Source organism: Pimephales promelas, chromosome 12 (assembly GCF_988280905.1).
Source record: "Pimephales promelas chromosome 12, fPimPro1.hap1.1, whole genome shotgun sequence".
Classification (NCBI taxonomy): domain Eukaryota; kingdom Metazoa; phylum Chordata; class Actinopteri; order Cypriniformes; family Leuciscidae; genus Pimephales; species Pimephales promelas.
Genome location: NC_142780.1, coordinates 28,703,556 through 28,722,470, shown reverse-complemented (window position 1 = coordinate 28,722,470; position 18,915 = coordinate 28,703,556). Strand labels below are relative to the sequence as shown.

The 18,915-nt window shown below is 37.1% G+C and overlaps 1 protein-coding gene across 2 annotated transcripts; it reads right to left on the bottom strand.

The window, feature by feature from the left end:
* Positions 1-4,454: 4,454 nt before the first annotated feature.
* Positions 4,455-18,789, bottom strand: trmt11 (tRNA methyltransferase 11). 2 transcript variants are annotated; one of them, XM_039650930.2, is made up of 13 exons: positions 18,669-18,789; positions 18,396-18,461; positions 18,221-18,294; positions 17,798-17,879; positions 17,608-17,700; positions 17,394-17,528; positions 17,059-17,215; positions 15,785-15,865; positions 15,517-15,681; positions 15,204-15,276; positions 13,982-14,116; positions 8,227-8,347; positions 4,455-4,718 (listed from the first exon to the last, which is right to left on the bottom strand). In XM_039650930.2, exons 1-13 carry the CDS (start codon positions 18,762-18,764, stop codon positions 4,578-4,580), a joined length of 1,419 nt encoding a protein of 472 aa, XP_039506864.2. In that variant the 5' UTR covers positions 18,765-18,789; the 3' UTR covers positions 4,455-4,577. The 2 variants fall into 2 exon arrangements, with proteins under 2 accessions (XP_039506864.2, XP_039506865.1); XM_039650931.2 differs by lacking the exon at positions 18,669-18,789 and adding an exon at positions 18,545-18,636.
* Between the last annotated feature and the right edge of the window lie 126 nt (positions 18,790-18,915).

The window sequence follows — 18,915 nt, the reverse complement described above, 5'->3', positions numbered from 1 at the left end:
ACTGGAAAAAGCAACAAGCAGAGGATGGTGGCATAGTAATTCCACAACGCAGTTTGACCGACGCCGGGATGAAAACAGATGTTTGTTTTTAACGAAATTAGAATACAAGACTTATGTAAGTTGTAGGTCACGCCAGGTCATGAGGAAACGGACGCGATAAAGGACACTATTCTGTGACAGCCCGGTCAGTGACTCTCAATTTCCACTTTTTCAAAGCATGGCGTGCGTTCTAGACTCATCTGGGTTTTCTCAAGATGCAAGTCATAATCAAAGTGGGTTTATTGCATCCTAACCACTCCACTGAAGTGAGAAAAGGTCGGGACAGAAGTGGAATGTCCAGTGGGAGGAAGTGAGATGATAATTTAAGCGGCTGGAATGAGTAGAGCCTTCCTCGCGGTCAAAACAGAACAGCCCACACCAAAGTATAGTAAAGTATTTTTTGTCATGTATTTATGGAAATATATTAAAAGTTTAAGAGTCATTGACCATTGCTATCATTCGCAGAGGCTCCTCTTAGCTTTTAAAGTCAAAACAACCATAGTTGGAATCAATAGGTCAAGGTTTGCATGACACTCTTAAAAAAAAGTCTCTATAAGGCGGGTTTGCAATTTAAAACAACCCTTTCTCACTATAAAGAACTTTCAGGATTGGAAAGTTCCCATGTATGTTAAAGGTTCGTGAGGGACCTAGATGTCAATAAATACCCTTTAGTTTTAGAAGTTCGTTTCTACAACATCTGGCTGTAAATACTGATTAGCTGTTACTGTTTCAACATAGGTGTTGCTCGTGAATATTAATTAGCTTTAGTCTGACATAGCCAGACCTTCAGACTGGCTATGTGAGACAAAGCATGTCATGTAAACTAAAGCAACCAATCACAGTTCGTTTTGTTCCGCATCATGTTTAGGGGCTTCAAAATCTTACATTGATGTCCCTACAATAACAGTCCGTGTGTACAACCTTGAATGTATTTTAAAGAGTCTATGTCATGAACTTCACAGACGTTTAAAAATCTAGCATTTAGTTGATCCCGATAAGCGGTCATTGTCACAGTTTTTTCGACAGCTTTCTTCTTCCATGAGGGGGTTTGTCATCACACCGGCTTTGTTTTCAGGTGGCCAGTTAAAAAATGTGACACACAAATGTAGAACATAAGCATGTAGAGCTTAATTCTGGTATGTAATACCCCCTTTTCAAGATCCAATCAATTCCTAAACACCCAAAATTCATTCCAGCCTTATATTTCTTGTTGAACAGGCTGTTTTACAATGAAATGTCACATTGTGGAAGTAAAATGGGTTGCAAACAGCAGTTCATGCCATCTTTAAATAAACAGTGTGTCATGTAAAAATGGTAAAAAAAAAAAAAAAACAACAAACTTCTGTCATTTAGACGAGAGTGAGAATCACAACACAGCTTAAAGGCACACTATGCAGGAATTGCGTTTTTGTCAAACAGCGACCCCTAGAGTCGCTGTGGAGGACTTGTATTTAATGTTACTGTCATAAAAACCACTCACGCAGAGCATCTCTGCCATAGTCTCTGCACTCACAGCCTGATACCCATTTGAAGCTGTAATATTAAGGTACAAATCTTGCATAGTGCGCATTTTTTGCATTAAATAAGAGATCTAGTGCTAAAATGTGTTTTTGAACTCAAACTGAGCGCTCGTGTCCACTGCTATCAGTGTCATGGATACATAGTGTCTCTTATGGCGGCATGCGTGCAGTCGCGCTCGAACGTGCTCTTCAGTGTATCGCAGTTGTGGAGACTGGTGAAATCACAAAACAAAATGCACAAAAACGTGTCCCTGCTTGATATAGACTGTAACCACTGATGAACTTATTATTCAGTTTTGATGAGAGAGAAAAAAACTTAGAACCTGTGAGTGACACGCTTGGCAAAAGATTTACCACTAACGTTAGACCATTAAAGAACTCAAACAAAACTTGCGGATCGATGCATTTATTTACGGGTTGAGCAGAGAGCTCTTGCGAGAAACCTTGCGACTGTGTTTTCTTTGGTTTTTCGATCGTCGAGTATCACATCGGAAATGCGCGCAAGTGTCTTCGTGCTTCATGTTGTGGTTGATGTGAGTGACGTCGTTGACGTAAAGCATGTTGTGATTCTCACAAGATTTGTCGGGGGCGCTCCTCTCAAACTTGCATTGCCGGTTTTTCCAGCAGCGCCCCTACCAGGATGATTCGCCCTACCATGAGTTTGTTTACCACCGAAATGACTTTGAAGCTGTTATAGGTACAATTCTTGCATGGTGTGCCTTTAACAAGACACAGCTGAAAACGTAAGGAATCATAGAGCCAGAATAACAAACTCCAACACCAGAGTTTGTGAGTAAACATTCAAGGGACACAAAATGGCCGAGATCCAGAGAGAAATTAATGAACACAACAAGCTTAGATTCATCTGTTCCTCAGAAGGGTTTGTTTGTGTAGGCCAGAGGAGGTAAAGGGGATATGGGAGTGATGTTGGCCTTGAGTATCACAGGGAACCTGAAAAAACACGAATCACACAAAAAAAGCAGACAATGATGTCCTTCACTTTCTGTTTTGCAGGTTGATACAGATGTCACACAAGACAAAAAGTGTTGATGAAAAAGGACATGGGCGCATGCAAACCATATGCTAAAACCTATGACATTTTGCTTTGTGTTCGTGTGGGTGAACGAGCAGAATATTTGTTTTGCTGCCATATGAACCTTATAAAACTGACTCAAAGATCTCTTAAGGCTCTGCACTGGTGAGGTTTGTTTTTGCTGGTTATTAATTTTATTAGCTGTTTGTGGGCTGCCCATTTAAACTGCACTGCTCATATGAAAACAAAAGGGAAATGTTGGACGTTAGAGTCAATTTAGATATTTTTAAGCACTTATAAATGAAAACATCCAGCCCTGACAGAACACTAAGATAGATAATAAAGGGACAGTATGCGGTTTCGCCGCTAGAGGTCGTTATTCAAAACAATAACAAAGGCGTAGCTTCGTAGTTATGTTTAACGTTCACCACCACCTGCTCCCCTGAAGTTGAACTTTGTTACCGTTATGTTTGATCTCTAAAATTTACATTATTCAATTCTAAGGAAATTGAGGATAATGTAGATGTGACGTCAATGACAGGCGGCCGTTACACAAAAAGCTGATTCCTCTGGATTTAAACTTAAATGTTGGAAACTTTTGGGATAATGCAAGTAGACAAGTCAACAAAATATATAACTTTGTTTAGTGGTTTTTGGATAGATGAATCCAAAGATCGTAGCATTTGTTAATCATAATTTCAACATTTACTAATACTTTATTAAAATCAAAAGTTGTACATGGATTTGAGCTAACATAAACTAACAATGCATAGTTGTACTTTTATTGTAACAAATTTACTGTAAAAATGTATTGCTCATAGTTAATTAATGCATTCACTAACATGATGGGACCTTAAAATGTTTCAAATAAAATGTGAATGTCACTTGTGATGTAATCTAAAAAATAACATATGTTTACAGGAATGGCTAAACTAAAATGTGACATGTTTCCATACAAATCTTCTTTTTTGCTAACCTGGAATAGTGATGATATAGGATGGTCTATAGAAATAAAAATGAATTTAAAGATCATTTAACTAATGAACACTGAGGAACACTGGAGAGAAACTCCAACGACATGGACGCAACTCCTCTACAACTTGTCTACTAATTGATTTGTTAACAGTTTTTTCATTCATAACCCTTTTATGCAAAAACAAAACAAATGCCAGCTCATCTTGTAATGGAAATTGGGCTTTGGCCTAGAATATCTGAAGGCTGTAAAGACAGTTCTGAGGCTTTTCAATTCATCAATCCTCTACAGGGGAGAGTTGAGGAATAGAAGGATGCTTATCTCCTTGATCCATTTCATTTCTGCTTACTCTAAAGAATGCCTGAATGAGGAAAAAAGACAGAAACTAGAAATAGGAATTGTGCCAGAGCACAATATCACTATTTTACAATGTTTGGGATCAGACTACGGGTTTAGTAAAGCAAAATGAACACAGCAATGACAGCTCAATCCTAATAAAAACACGCATCTCGTGCAGCTCGACATCACATGTTAAATCTCTGTCTAAGATCTCTCTTTATTTTCATAGGAGATCTTAATTATGTTGAACTAGGCGGCTCTCTTTGAGGTGCGTTTAAGTCTAAGACAGATTCATTAGTCAGATGTCAACCTGACCTGGTATAAACTCTTTAGGGAGTTTAGATAGCAGGCCCAGCGCTCCATCTTCCTCTGAGTCTGCAAACGTCCAGTGGGCACATTACATTACACCCCTACATCTTCCCACTTCGCAAGCACTCAGAGAAACAGGTATTACGCTAATCCCTGTCGCCAATTTATCTTCAACACATTGCTAATGCTGCAACTAATTCAATCGCGTCTGCTTTAGAGAGGAGAAAGATAAAAAGAAGTGAACTGACAACAAGTTATTTTATTGAAACAACATATTTACATGTAACAATTAAGTTATAAAAAAGATTATTAAAAAGTATCAAAACAAAAATACAATTTAAAACCTTTTTTTTTTCCTCATGTTTTAATCTTCATTTCTTGGGGTGGCTTTGCTGTCCTTTCCATTCTTCTTTGTGAGACCACTGAAGTATTTCTCTCTGAAAGAGTTGTGACCCTGATATGAGGTGAAGCGAGGGTCAGCAAGGTGCACTTGTTTGTCCGAATCCTGCAAGAAAGCATTTTTAAACGATTGAAATAATAGAAGAACGAATGACGAAGCATTGTTTAATGTGATGTTATAAATTGTATTGCTTTTTCTGTCTTCCTTTTTTGTTGTTTTCAATGATTGTTGTAATTGTATGCATGTTTTTTATGGTAATTATGTGCCCACAATTAGTCAAAGTGGTTACAGGTGTAGCCTTGTTTAGTGGTCATGTGATTGGATTTAAATGTGATGAGTTTGAAGATTTGTGTATGCTTGATGAAGGTCATGAGACAGAAATGTTGCTAATAAATTTTTTAAATGCAAGTTCTGATAGTGTGCGAGAGTTACTCGTTTGCAGATTGTCGACCAATCTTTTTTGGTTGTTTTTTTCCAACGCACCCATTATCTGCAGGTGTGCGATGTTTTTTTTGTTAATTAAATAGTTTAAAGAAATACATCACTTTTTAAAAAACTTTTGCTGATAATTACTCACCCCCATGTCATCCAAGATGTCCATGTCTTTCTTTCTTCAGTCGAAAAGAAATGAAGGTTTTTGATGAAAACATTCCAGGATTTTCTCCATATAATGGACTTCAATGGGTACCAAACGGTTCAAGGTCCAAATGAGAGTTTCAGTGCAGCTTCAAAGGGCTTTAAACGACACCAGACGATGAATAAGTGTCTTATCTAGAGAAACGAACGGTCATTAAAAAAATAAATAAAAAAGTTTAAGTTTTAGAAGCACAAATGCTCACCTTGCTCTGTTCTGTGATGCACATTCGCACTCGAAAAAGGATTTGTTCATTTTGATGAACAAGTTCGAACAGGAGAGTCACGAACGCGCATCACAGAACAGAGCAAGGCGAGCATTTGTGCTTATAAAACTTAAACTTTTTTTTTTTATTTACTTTTTTTATTTATTATTGAATTGGTCGATGGTTTCGCTAGATAATACCCTTATTCATCGTCTGGTATCGTTTAAAGCCCTTTGAAGCTGCACTGAAACTCTCATTTGGACCTTGAACCGTTTGGTGCCCAGTGAAGTCCATTATATGGAGAAAATCCTGGAATGTTTTCATCAAAAACCTTCATTTCTTTTTGACTGAAGATCGAAAGACATGGACATTTTGGATGACATGGGAGTGAGTAAATTATCAGAAAAAGTTTTTTTAAAAGTGAACAACTCCTTTAAATAAAGAACAGCAGACAGAAAGTGCAGACTTCAAGCAATTCTTCAATGGCAGGGGAGTGCAAATGATGCATATTCATTTTTAAACAACAGAAAAGTAATGTTTTAACTTCAGAAGAGCGATTTTGTCAATACAAAATCAGGGTTGGTCCACCCAAATATTGATTTCTTAACTCTGCAAAAGTTAAAAATATTAACTTGTTTTATTTGTATCATTCGAGAACTAAAAACCACACCTATTTTGAATAATAAATCTTTCTTGAGCAGCAAATCAGCATATGAGAATGAGTTCATGAGTTCAAAGGATCATGTGACAATGAAGACTGGAATAATGATGCATTTTTAAATGTATTAAAACCGAAAATTATTTTAAACTGAAACAATATTACCGTTTTACACTATTTTTGATTAAAGAAATGCAGCCTTGGTTAGCACTTCTTTGAAAAATATTAAAAAAAACCCTAACATTTCCAAGCTTTTGACAGGTACTGTACATTAAAAACAAAAGGCCCATTTAAAGAAAGATGGCAGAAACAGGCATAAATGTTTGGCTTAGTACAGCACACTTTTAAGTTTTCCCTTCACAAGCTCAGTCAAGTGCCTAATGACAGACAGCAGAGTGTTAAGTTCCTCAGATTTTCCTGCTCCGAGTGGAGGCCAGGATCTTAAGCAGAACCTGCTGGAGGGAAGCACACTGCGCGCAGGCTAACGAGGTGGCAGAAAGACTGAGCTCAAAGTGATGACTCCAGATCTGCGCCTGCAAACCATCAACGGCACCTTCTACAACACACTCCCTTCTGCCAGTCAGCGAGGACTCAGTTCAGGTCACACGCGCCGAGCCCTTAGTTTACAACACAACTTGCGCAAGACAGACCACACAAGCCCACAGGAACAGACCCTAGTGTCTGTAGCGGCCTAAGTGGGTTGTAATGTCAATCAGAATTACGGGATGAACAAATGAAGAAAAGAAGCACAGAGAATCTCATGCAAACACTCACGAAATATCAAAGTCCTATTTCACTCCACAAACAGAAAAATATATAATAGAACAATAAGACTTCTTTTAGCATTATTTTCATGACAAATATACACATTTATCCCACTCTCAATTCTTAGCAGCATACTGTAAAAAGAACAATAAAATCTTCTGACTAATGCAAACATATACTTTTTTTTAAAAGAAATTATCCTATTATTATTATAAAAGTCTAAATTCAATCTGTTCATCACAAAGCCAGCGAGTCTCTTCAGAATAATTTGGACTAAACCGTGCGATTCATATGAATTACGATCTCTTTATGAACTTTTTGAAGAGTCAAAATTGCAGTTTAAGTTTGAGTAGTGAACTTTTTGGGTGAACCATCCTTTTAACCAGAAAAACAAACAGATCTTTGATGTAGATACTTTACAAGGGGAGATGAGGACACAGACTATATGTGCCAAAATGCAAAATGCAAAGAGAAACAACAGAGTAAGAGATGGATACAGAGAGAAAGAAAATGACACAAGGCAGGAACAGGGCCTCATCTGGACTCAGAGTTGTTTGACAGCACTAGACTAATGCTAGATCTGCTAAGCTCCTGAAAGTTTGGTTTTCTGTTCTAAAAATAAGCTTCACTGGGTAATATTTATCCCATAATGCAAGAAGACATGTTCCTTCTGTTTCAAAAAAAGCAACAGAACCCACGTGAAGAGCATTGTGGGAACAGTCTAACACAGCCAATCAAGGACATTAGGATAAACACACATAAACAACAAGCAGAGGACACTATTCAGATGTTTTTTCAGCTACTGCTGGATATGAGGAGAAGTTTGGCAGAGATCTTCATAATCGTACTGAGGGTTCTGATGCCAAGATCACATACTTGAGCTTTGGGAAAAGGGCCAGTTTTTCACAGAAGAGACTCGTTTGATAGTAATTTTTTCTTTCAGGTTTGAAGCAAGTTCAGGAGAAAGACAAGGACAATACATCTCTAGGTAACATATTCGTTCCAGGTTTGGAGCATACTGTAAGTCAGAGGAGACACATGTCAGTCTGCGTAGATATTTGTGAGTGTGTTTCAGGAAAGCTTTTATGGGAACAATTTGGGGTTTTGAAGTAAAGTGGCTGTCAAATCCAAAGATGGATTATTTTCCATACAATGTGTGATTAAGTCATTAAAGCAGCTTAAAAACAGCGAGTCAATCACAGCCAGATGGCAGGTTATTTTCAGAGCACTCGATGCGGCGCCATAAAAGACGTAACCGTATTAAACATATTCAGGAGCACATGCCGACAGTTTGAATAAATCAAGCTCATCTTAAGAGCAAGGGGTCTTCACCCAAAAAAGCCTCTCATACCTCAGGCTCCTTGGTCTTCTCCATGGTGATGAGTCTTCGAGACGTGTGGCTGGACAGAGTTTGTTCGCAGTTGCTGATGAGAGTCAAACAAGGGTGAAGAGGCACCATCTCCTCACAGTACCTGCAGACAACAGTACAGTTTTTAGATCAGCCAGCTGCCCACTTATCAAATGTAACACCTTGATAGCGGTAGGGGATGTCACAACCATGAACTGTTATTTTCAAAATCGCACCACTGCTCACTTGTATCACATGGACTGCATAGCAATGGAACAGTTGTCCATCAATTAAAGGGGTGATGAACTGAAAAATCAAATTCTCCTTGAGCTTTTGACATCTAAGACGTCATCATATTTTAGTCCAAATGTTTTTATTGGTTTTAAATGACAATACAAAATAACACATCATAAATGGTAGACAGTAAAATATTGTCCATTATTTATCCCTTACATGATGTCCCTACTCAATCCAATAGCAAAAAAAAAAAAAAAAAAAAAAACAGAATAAAAAGAAATAAGTTAAATAAAAATATAAAAAAATATTATGATAATACATTTTTTTATTAAAATAATATGAATTGAAAAATATTACATATGTTAAATATAAAAATTACAGTGAAAATTATGTACCTTGTTAGTCCAATAAAACTTTTATTGCCTTCTATATTGGATCTGACAAGAATGTTGCAACACACAGCCATTTTACAACATTGGAAGTCTTCAAAACAATTTCCTCCAAGTGCATCGACGGGTGAGTTGAAACTCATTATAATATGCAAAACTGTTATCCACTCACAGCAGTGGGCGTCCAAGTCTTCAGTGCGAGACGCCCATAAAAACCGAGCGTTTATGAGCTAGGCTCAAAACTAGGGTACGAAATAGCCAATTACTTATTCATTTTGATGTTTTTGAATGCAAAAACCAAGCAAACACCATAAGTTGACCTCAGACAACAATATATATTTTTTTTAAAAAGCCAGTTCATGACCCCTTTAAATGGGGTCATTTTTTTTTTAAATTCCCTGCCACTTATTCCCTACTCACTTTGGAAGCCAAACAACACTGATGGTTACCAAAATAAACACAAAAGAGATGCAATGAATATACATTTACATTTAAGGCTCGCGCCAATCATCAAGGACAACATTTCAAACCTTGCTATAGCAATTACAATACCTGTCTGTGTTCATTATGAAAAAACAACGTAAACAAAGCGACAAAATTGCAACCACTTTGTTGGGTTACAGACAAAACTTCACTAACTTTCACTTCTATCCCTTGTATTTGTACTTGCAAGTGCCAAATTTACATGAAGCTACTTAAAGAGTTGGATTCAAACTGAGCAAATTCACAGCAGTGTCCACATTTTTTATGAATGACTGACTATATTTCCTTAGGAAAGTTGGTGCCATTTAATGTAAGCGTCTCAAAGCAAAAATGTTTTACAACTACTTTATTGAAAGTGTTTTGACCATTTGCATCACTTGGTGGTTTGGAAATGTCACAATGGAACAAAAAAGTTAACTTAAAGCAGGTTGCACACAATGAGGGATTTGTAATAGTCCTTTGCAATTGTTGCTCGTCAAACTGTACGAACATGATCATCGCTGTGAGCCATGACACACTATGAGATCTCAGTTGTCATTAATGTCAGACCGTACAACCTTAAAAAACGGACGCACGCAAGAAAACTTGTCCAGAATTTTACATTATCAATCAATGACACGTTCGGTGATGTGAACTGCATACGTGGGATTGAAATGGTGGCCACAAAGACATCTCTAACGTTAATTTTGGTTTTGGCTCGTCTTGAAAAACGAAGACAATTTGACACATTGCAGGATTGTGAGCCAAATCTTCTGACACTGGCAGAATTTTGTCTGAGGCTGTTGGTCAATGTCAAACTAATGAGGAAAGACTTCAGATTTTAGATAAGGATCAGAGGATTTGCTAAATATGTCTCACAGTATTACGACTAAATTACTTGGTCTCTGTCTGATTGGTTTAGAACAAATCTACAAAACTAGATGTCTTAGTAAAGCCATGAAAGTCTTAAGAGTTTGAGCCTTTACTTTCAGTTCGGAGATTTAGGATGACAGTGTTTGTTTTTTAACAGTACAACTGAAGTGTATATTGTTTGTTATGTGTGAACGCATGTTGAAATGTTGCTGTGCAAGAAAAACCGGTGTGCGCTTTAAAGGCCGAATTGAAGAAATAATAACTGACGAAACAACATATAAATCGCAAATGGTGACTAGATTGTTGCCACATTTTTTGTTGCATTTCTAAAAATTTTTTTTTTGTCACAATCTGGAGCCATGCCGCAACTATGCAAAACACTGAGAACATCCAAACTATTCATTGTTCCAAGAGGCTCTGAAGACAGTTAGTAGGGACATTAACTCAGCAGGGAGTTGAGCTGGTGGGCTGTTAACATTCATCGCACGCACCGACTCCTTTCATTTTTTAGATGATTACATAAATATGACCAGTGCCTGAAATCAATGAAAAAAAAAAAAAATTCGCTCCGAGGGCTGCTAGCTGTAGCTGAACCTCATCCACACAAAGCCACTGATCCACAAACCATTGCGCACACGCAGTTAGCTCCGTTTCAAACAAATCATAAATTATGTGCCCTCTTTTCAACGGACCTGACAAAGCAAAACAAGGAGCCATACAAAGCATACATATTCTCCATCGTACTGTTTACACGGAGCTACTCCTGTCACCTTGGAGAAATGTCTAACAAATGTCAGCTTTCCAGTAAAGGGCCCTCTGGAGAACTCTGTCCACAGAAATCACCTGACAGAATCACATTTCTGAATATAGGGCAATGAGTCAGAACAGACTAGTGCATTATGGGGTACTAATGACTGACTAACGTCCCATGTGGTTTACACTCATCTCTGCTTTCTCTTCATGACGTCCATGTCCTGTAAAAGAGATTATTCTTTTGTTTGCAACAATATGCAGTGGTAACAAAACAATTAAAATAAAGGTCAAAGATGTGTCACTTGAAGCAAAAGACTCACTTTTCACCATCATGTTGATGGCTACATCACTGTGGACACCGTTCAAAATACATTACAATGTTACTCTATCATCCCTCCTTTAACTTTGTTTGTTACGACTGAACTGTTGCGTCACCAGAAATCGGGAAATCTTGACGTTTACTATGGCAGATGTGTTTTCATATGGTCTGGGGATGGATTGTGAACTTTCTCCACAGGACGAAGTGGATGAATCGGATACAGAAGGCTGTTTCCACTTCAAACCGTTACAAGGGTAATCAACATCGAAGCCCCAGATTCCAGCGGCAGTCATCCGCTCCTCTGACACCAAATTTATAAACACAAGTGTTGCTATAGTAAGGCCAGCTCTGAAGATCGGTCACGACGCCAGCGCCTCCTTGTGGTGGATGTTACTGATTGCTCTCTATTAAATCCTTTCTGTCTGTCATTACATCATCTTCTGAACCGTCGGCAAGACATGCTAGAGTTCAGTTCTGTCAAGTTTGGTTCTGACACTTTATCTTCGTGTCTGTATTCAGATTTTTCAGATTTTCTATTTGAATGTATTTTTCTGCAAAGCTGCATTTTCAGCATCATTTCTCTAGTCTTCAGTGTCACACGATCCTTCAGAAATCATTCTAATATGCTGATTTGATGCTCAAGAAACATTTATCATCATTATCAGTGTTGAAAACTGTTGTGCTGCTACATTTTTTTCAGAACAGCAAAAACATTTATTTATCTTAAATTAAATATTTAGCAACAGTAACATTATAAATGCCCTTACTGCCACTTTTAAGCAATTTAACACATCCTTGGTGAATAAAAATAAAGGATATATATATATATATATATATATATATATATATATGAAGAGTTCAGATGCAAAAGCCTCTAAATGCCATCTGAAATTTTCTTCTTTAATGATGATTTTTATCAAACTTGTATATTTAAGTTCAGTAATTTTACTTAAAGGTGCCATCTGGAACTAAAAATCAAAAAATATTCCATATTCCATAACAGATGGGGGCAGTATACCTCCAGAAAATGTGTTGTGCCGCTGCCGCACGCACTCACGTCTTCAAACAACACAAACGAGCGCTGTTTTGCTCTCTTTCTCTGCATATTATTCAAATCATTTGACACGATAGTAAAAGGTCGGAAGACCGCAGTTTTACATGGAGCATTTGGAGATTTCTAGAGATCAGAGACTAAATGAACAACATCTCAACACTAAATGATGAAGACCGACTCATAGACGCCTGTCTCAAAAACAAGCTGTTGCATTTCGACGATATGGGAAAATAAAAGCCTGCAGGCTATTATCTTAAGTTTATGGTATTCGTTTTGTTCATATTACACTTTTATTGTTAGTTTGAATTAATTTGACTGACAGCATTCGCTGCTGCCAGCTCTCATGAATTCACCGTGAGACACATGCAATTAACACTTAGCAAGCAGGTTAGTTAAGCTCTCAGATTCTGTCAATTTTATTATGCAATTCAAACAATAAATACCGTTTTGGCGCTTGTACATGTTAGCCTACACCACAGATCCCTAGCGCACGTGAACCGATCATCTCTACTAGCTAATGGAAAAAGAACACGAACACTGTTGAAAGATACAGTATGCTACAACTTACCAAAATGTATTCCTCATGCATAATGTCAACCAATCATTTTTTGAACTCTTCCCTGAACTGAAATGTAGTAGTGGGCTGTATTTCCACACGACTGACATCAGGTTTAAGTACACACAAGCCGGCGCGAGCGCGACTCACTCGTGTAGTGCAGTTTGGCTGGTGGTAACGTTGCCCGGCCGCATACCGCCTCCCATGGCCGGAACTGGTATTACGACACCTGCCGGGCCGGGGCTAGTAATTTAGCATGCTAATTTAGGTTTATATCTCGGCAGCACTATAACTTGCCAGTTTTTTAATTACATCATTGCACTTATTTCTTCTCATTCTTTTGATGCGTGTAGCTCATTTTTTGGATATTTTTACCTCAATTATTACATATGCCACCTTTAAATAACAATTAATAGGTAATTATCATTTCCATTTAAGTGAAATCCCTGAACTTAAATATACAAGCTTGATAAAAATGATCATTCTAGAAGAAAATTTCAAATGGCACTTAGAGGCTTTTGCATCTGAACTCTTCATATATACACGCACACACATTTTTGGCAGTGTGAATCAAACAAGTATTTTGTTAACATTGTGCCAGACACACTTTGAAATTATTGAAAACATAAATAAACAATAATTGTGTACATGATTTTATCGGCACAGATGACGGAAGCTAAATTCACGATTGTTGGCATCAGCAATCCTGAGGGAGTGAATCCCGTAACTACATGATGTAAAATCTGTCTACAAGTGAGATGGAGGTGAGGTAAAGGTGTAGATCACAAGCAGCGGGTTCCTCCCTTGAGTCACTACTCTTCCCAGGCCCTGTAATCAGCGGATAGCATGATCTGTGGACACTGCTGTTTGTGGTCAGTGGAAAACACCCCACAGCTTCACACCTGCTCCACTGATGGGCTGACCGCAGGTCAACAAGCCTGAGCAGGTTTAACACCCTCCACTGAAACAGGGGGCTTGAGCGACTGATATGCTTTGTGGTACAGGTACAAGATAGCCCCCTAGTGACTGAATTTGAATTGACTGATTCACAACACATATTCTATACCTGATGTAAAAAGTGCATGTGACCATTCACCCTGATTAGATTTACTTACTCTGGTCTGTAGATTGGTAGCCAATAGACGAGACGTCCACCTAAAACCAAGTGGTGGGCAGCAAAATTCAAGAGGTCGGCAAAGATATCACTCAGATGATAAGCCATTGAAACAGGGACGTGATTCTCTCCAGAGCTGCATTGGGATATGAAACAAAAATATATAATCAATAGAAGAAACCCATGAGTGATAGTTCACCAAAAAATAGAAAGTCTTACAGTCAAGTTGTACCAAAATTGTTTCTTCGATGGAACGGAAAACAAATGTGCTCGTCCCTCTTTTTCATGCAAAAAAAAAATAAAATCACGACAGAAGGTTTCAAGCTTCAAAAAGAACACAAACACCTTAAAAATACTATATATACTCATTAAGTAGTCCATGGTATTTGTACACTATTTTTGATCAGTCTCAAAGAACATCTGAAGTCACCAATCACACATCACTTATGAAGTCTTTGTCAATTTAAAATTTTAAACTTCAATTTGAAATTTAGTCTGTTGTGTCCTTTTTGAAAAATGTCCAGTTCTTATGTGAATTCAATGAACGGAAAAGTCTGTTTCGTACATTGCCTTTTGTGTTTCACGCCAAAATCACAAGCATTTGAAACAACATAAGAATAAGAACTAGATTCCAATACCATCCTTACATTGAATTTAACATTAATGATCATTTTCCATTGATAATCAAATGTCTCAAAAAGGCATTAAATATTAATATTAGTAATTCGTATATATTCTGTCATACAAAATGTTCTAATTGCCATTCAAAAGTGTTGTTTTTTTATGCATCAATCAAAAGTGACAATAAAGACATGTATAGTGTTTCAAAAGATTTCAAATAAATGCTGTTTTTAAACATTGTATTAATTAAAGAAAAACACATTAGTGCAATGTTCATAAGAAATATTTTTTGAGCAGCAAATCAGCTGAAGGATTATGTGACACCAAAGACTGGAGTAATGATGCAGAAAATGTAGCTTTGCCATCACAGGAATAAATTACATTCAATATATATTTTTTTATGAAATAAACGAGCATAAGAGACTCTCAAAAATAATTTCAAAAATCTTACCAACCCCAAACTTTTGAATGGTAGTGTAATTGTATAGTCTTGTACTATTTGTTGAGCTAGCAGTGAGGCAGTAGGCTTATGTGATGACTGGCTCACATCTGTTTCAAGTGGTTCTATTAAAAATGCAGGTGGATAAAGGTGATATGCTTACAAATCCTCAGGAGGTTTGATGATATCTTTATTAGATCCCGTTCTCCTTGTGGACTCACGAATGCCATATGGAGCTGCATAAGGGAAACGAAAAACACTTGAAGCTTCAAAACAGTTAACGGTAACAAATAAAAAACAAAACAAATGTGACTTAATGGTGAAGTGTGTCATTTCTACGCCACTAAACGTACACGATTAAAAATCCAGCTTAAGCTACATTAGTAGTGGTGTTTTTTAGCTATACCATAATATTTTAACATAAAAAATGACACTCTTCACCTTTAAAGCAAGGCCTTCAGTTTGTAGGAACATACGGTCAGTAACAATGGCATCAAATAGTGGGTTTTTTCTCCAAACCGCTTTGGAAGCATCGGACACCATGACATCCACGTAGAGACTCTCATTCCCATACTGCCGCAGGTTTGCTCTGATGTTCTCATCTGGTCCTCTCCATTTCTGATCCTTCCTGCTGGCTTTTCCTGCAACAGATTTAAATGCTCAAAGGTGCACACTCACAGAAAACTTACTGACTAAACCTACCAGGAGACAATTATAGTAAAGGCTTTAAAAAAAAAAACATACCAATTCCATGGATAGTGTTATAATCGATGTCTGTCCCACATACATAAGCCCCAAAGTGTGAACATGCTACCAGAAGACTACCTGCAAAACAAAAGAGGAACACAATGATCATGAGAGAATTAAATAAGTGGTCTCTGGAATATATCCGACTGTAGATCTTTATATTATGCTTGACGCTTTAAAGAGTATTTCCAGCCATCCAGAGAGTTTTCAACTAAATAAGCACATCTGGCCGGCAGACCTCAGTTCATGTGGTGACAATAGACTTATGATAAAGCCTGGCAACATCATGGCACGCTACAATTTTACAGTGCGCCTCGCTTTAGGAAAAACCCTGAGAAAGAAAAATGCCGCCCCATGCTGTTTAGAAAGTCAGCGATGCTTCGTTTGACTAATGACACTCGAAAGTGGTCCTTTCAAAGTCAAAAGAATAAGAGTAAAAGTGGGCCAACTGAGATTGAGAGATTGAAGTGAGAATTCTTGTGAGACATCACAAAAGATTAAATAAAAATCTGCTCCTGGATCCTGTTAGACGCAAATAAGAAACAGAATTATGATGGCACAAATCCTCAATCATCCAGACAGGCTGTCAGATGTGATTTCACTCCCATCTTCAACGAGACAAACAACTGCTTCAGTTTGGCCCGAAACGAAGTCTCGAAACCTTTCTGATTAACAACCTGCCAAACAAACAATCTACAAGACCTAAATGATTCATTTGCAGAATATAGATATCTGATGTGTTGGATGAGAAACTTATACAGTCACTGACAACTAGTATAAAAAGTAAAAGAATCTTCAATTTAAAGTCAATAAATAATTAAAAAGTAAAATAATTTTCCAACAAATGATGCAATTCACTAACTGTAGGCTCTATAGGATTGACAAGTAAGATAACAAAGCAAAGAATAACGTAATCTGGAAAATATTCATTTAATGTCTTGGTTAACATAGAATTCAAGCGATGGTAAATTAATACAGCGAGGATTCATTAAATTGATCAAGTGACCGTAAAGTCATTAAAGTTACAATAAAATTCTATTTGAACTTGTTTTCAACACTGCTAATAATAAGAAATGTTGTACCAAATCAGCATATTAGAGGATCATGTGACACTGGAGTAATGCTGAAAATGCAGCTTTACCCCTGCAGTAATAAATAAAAAACAGTTATTTTAAACTATAATGATATTTTATAGCATGCCTGTGTGTTTTGATCAAATGAATGAGCATAATAGACTTCGAAACCTGCTATCTGCACAGACTTTTCCTCACCTGTTCCAACAAAGGGATCGTAAACCAAATCATTAGCCTTTACTTTGGCATGATTGGCCATGATGAAAGAAAGGCCAGCATCCATACTAGTGTTCCCGATGAAATGTCTCTTCTTCACACTGTGAGAGCGAATTAATTCTCTCTGACCATCTGCAATCTGAAGAGAAAACCTATTTAACATTTAAGAGTTGATACAGTACATCTTATTTTCAGCTTTAGTATTTGGGGCACAAATCAAGCATTTTGCAGATCCATACAATCATCAAATGTGAAGCCTAGCACACATCACTAAAGAAACATTCTGAAACATTACATATCTGGAAAGAGCTGCTCACCCATCTCCCAAAGTACAAATGGAAAGGATCCTCTGGGATGTTATTAGGATCAGAGCCATAATCCTCCAGCAAACAGAAAATATGTTCTGGATCCTTTAGATTGACCTTCCCTTCAAACGGCAGGAAGTCTAGAGCCTGTGTCAAAAATACATAATTATGGATTGTATGCTTTGAATGCCTAAATCTGTGGCATACAAGCATGTAAAATACTTACATCAATCTTACTGATCCTGTCCTTAAATTCTAACGTTTTGTTGAAAGTGTAGACATTGATCTTATAAGTTGAATTCTGTTGTAGATATGGAGCCTGTGAAGAATTCATACAAGAGACAGTTTATTAAAAGATACACTCTGTAAATCTCAAGGACACATTGTACTTTACTGTGAGGGAAACGTGAACAAACCATGCTTTCTGCTGGATACGCCAACAATGACCTCCTCAACTCGTCTGTTGTTCTTCCATGACCCCAAAGTTCAAAAGCAGACCTTGAAATTTAAATCAATATTAAATTTAACACAAATCCAGCAATATAATAATTGTCACTGGATTTATTTTTTATCATAACTTATTTTATTTTACTAACACTTTACAATAAAGTTTCATTTGATAACGTCAGTTAATGCGTCAATCTTTGTTAATAAAAATACAATTGTTCTCTCTTTGTTCATGCAGGGTTGGAGTGCCTTTAAGGTTCTGACTGGTCATAGGGTCAAAATGTAAAGGTAAATAAGTATCGCTGAGTAAATGGAATTAGATAAATATGTATAATAGTTTGTCATCGAAAGCATTTTAAATGTAATTTAAATAATAAAATATTACAACCTACTTGCCACAAACCGTTCTGGACATAACACTCCGTATATCATCTTCCGATAAGCCATTTAGTTGCCAAAAGGGGGACTTATGAGGAAAAAAGTTAGAATTGTTAGAAAAAAACAAAACAAAAAAAAAACTTAATGCAAAAAATCTTGTCAAGTAAAAAAAAACTAATTTAGCATTACCTTTTCTATGAATGATTCTGATGTATTAAATGACTGGTTCCTTAGAGACAGCAATGCTTTTATTTCCTGCAATCAATAATTCAAATTGCGATTCATGAATGTTTACCAAAACAGTTACAATTAACATAATTAATTATATAATACTGAACTGAGCTGTGCAAAAATAGTATGATTAACGAACTCATTAATTCAAAATACACTCTGACAGTTTAATCCAATAAATAAGAATTTTGACACGAAGGTCTAAGTGTACTGAAGGTTTACAGTTTGTACCGGTAATCTAAAATCGACGTTATCATGTGCCAGATGAAGTAAATATTGTCTGCAGCACAGCCGACCAGCGTGGAGCGCCATGTTGGTGTGCAACATTCAACATCATCCGATGGGTATATTATGCCCGTAACAAACGTTCCTATGTGGCATCCCCGTGGCCCGTACGTTAATCGCCTGCGCGAAAATCTCCTAAAAGGATTAGATAGTTCCATTTTTCAATGCCTGTTTTAACCCAGTCATACCCATG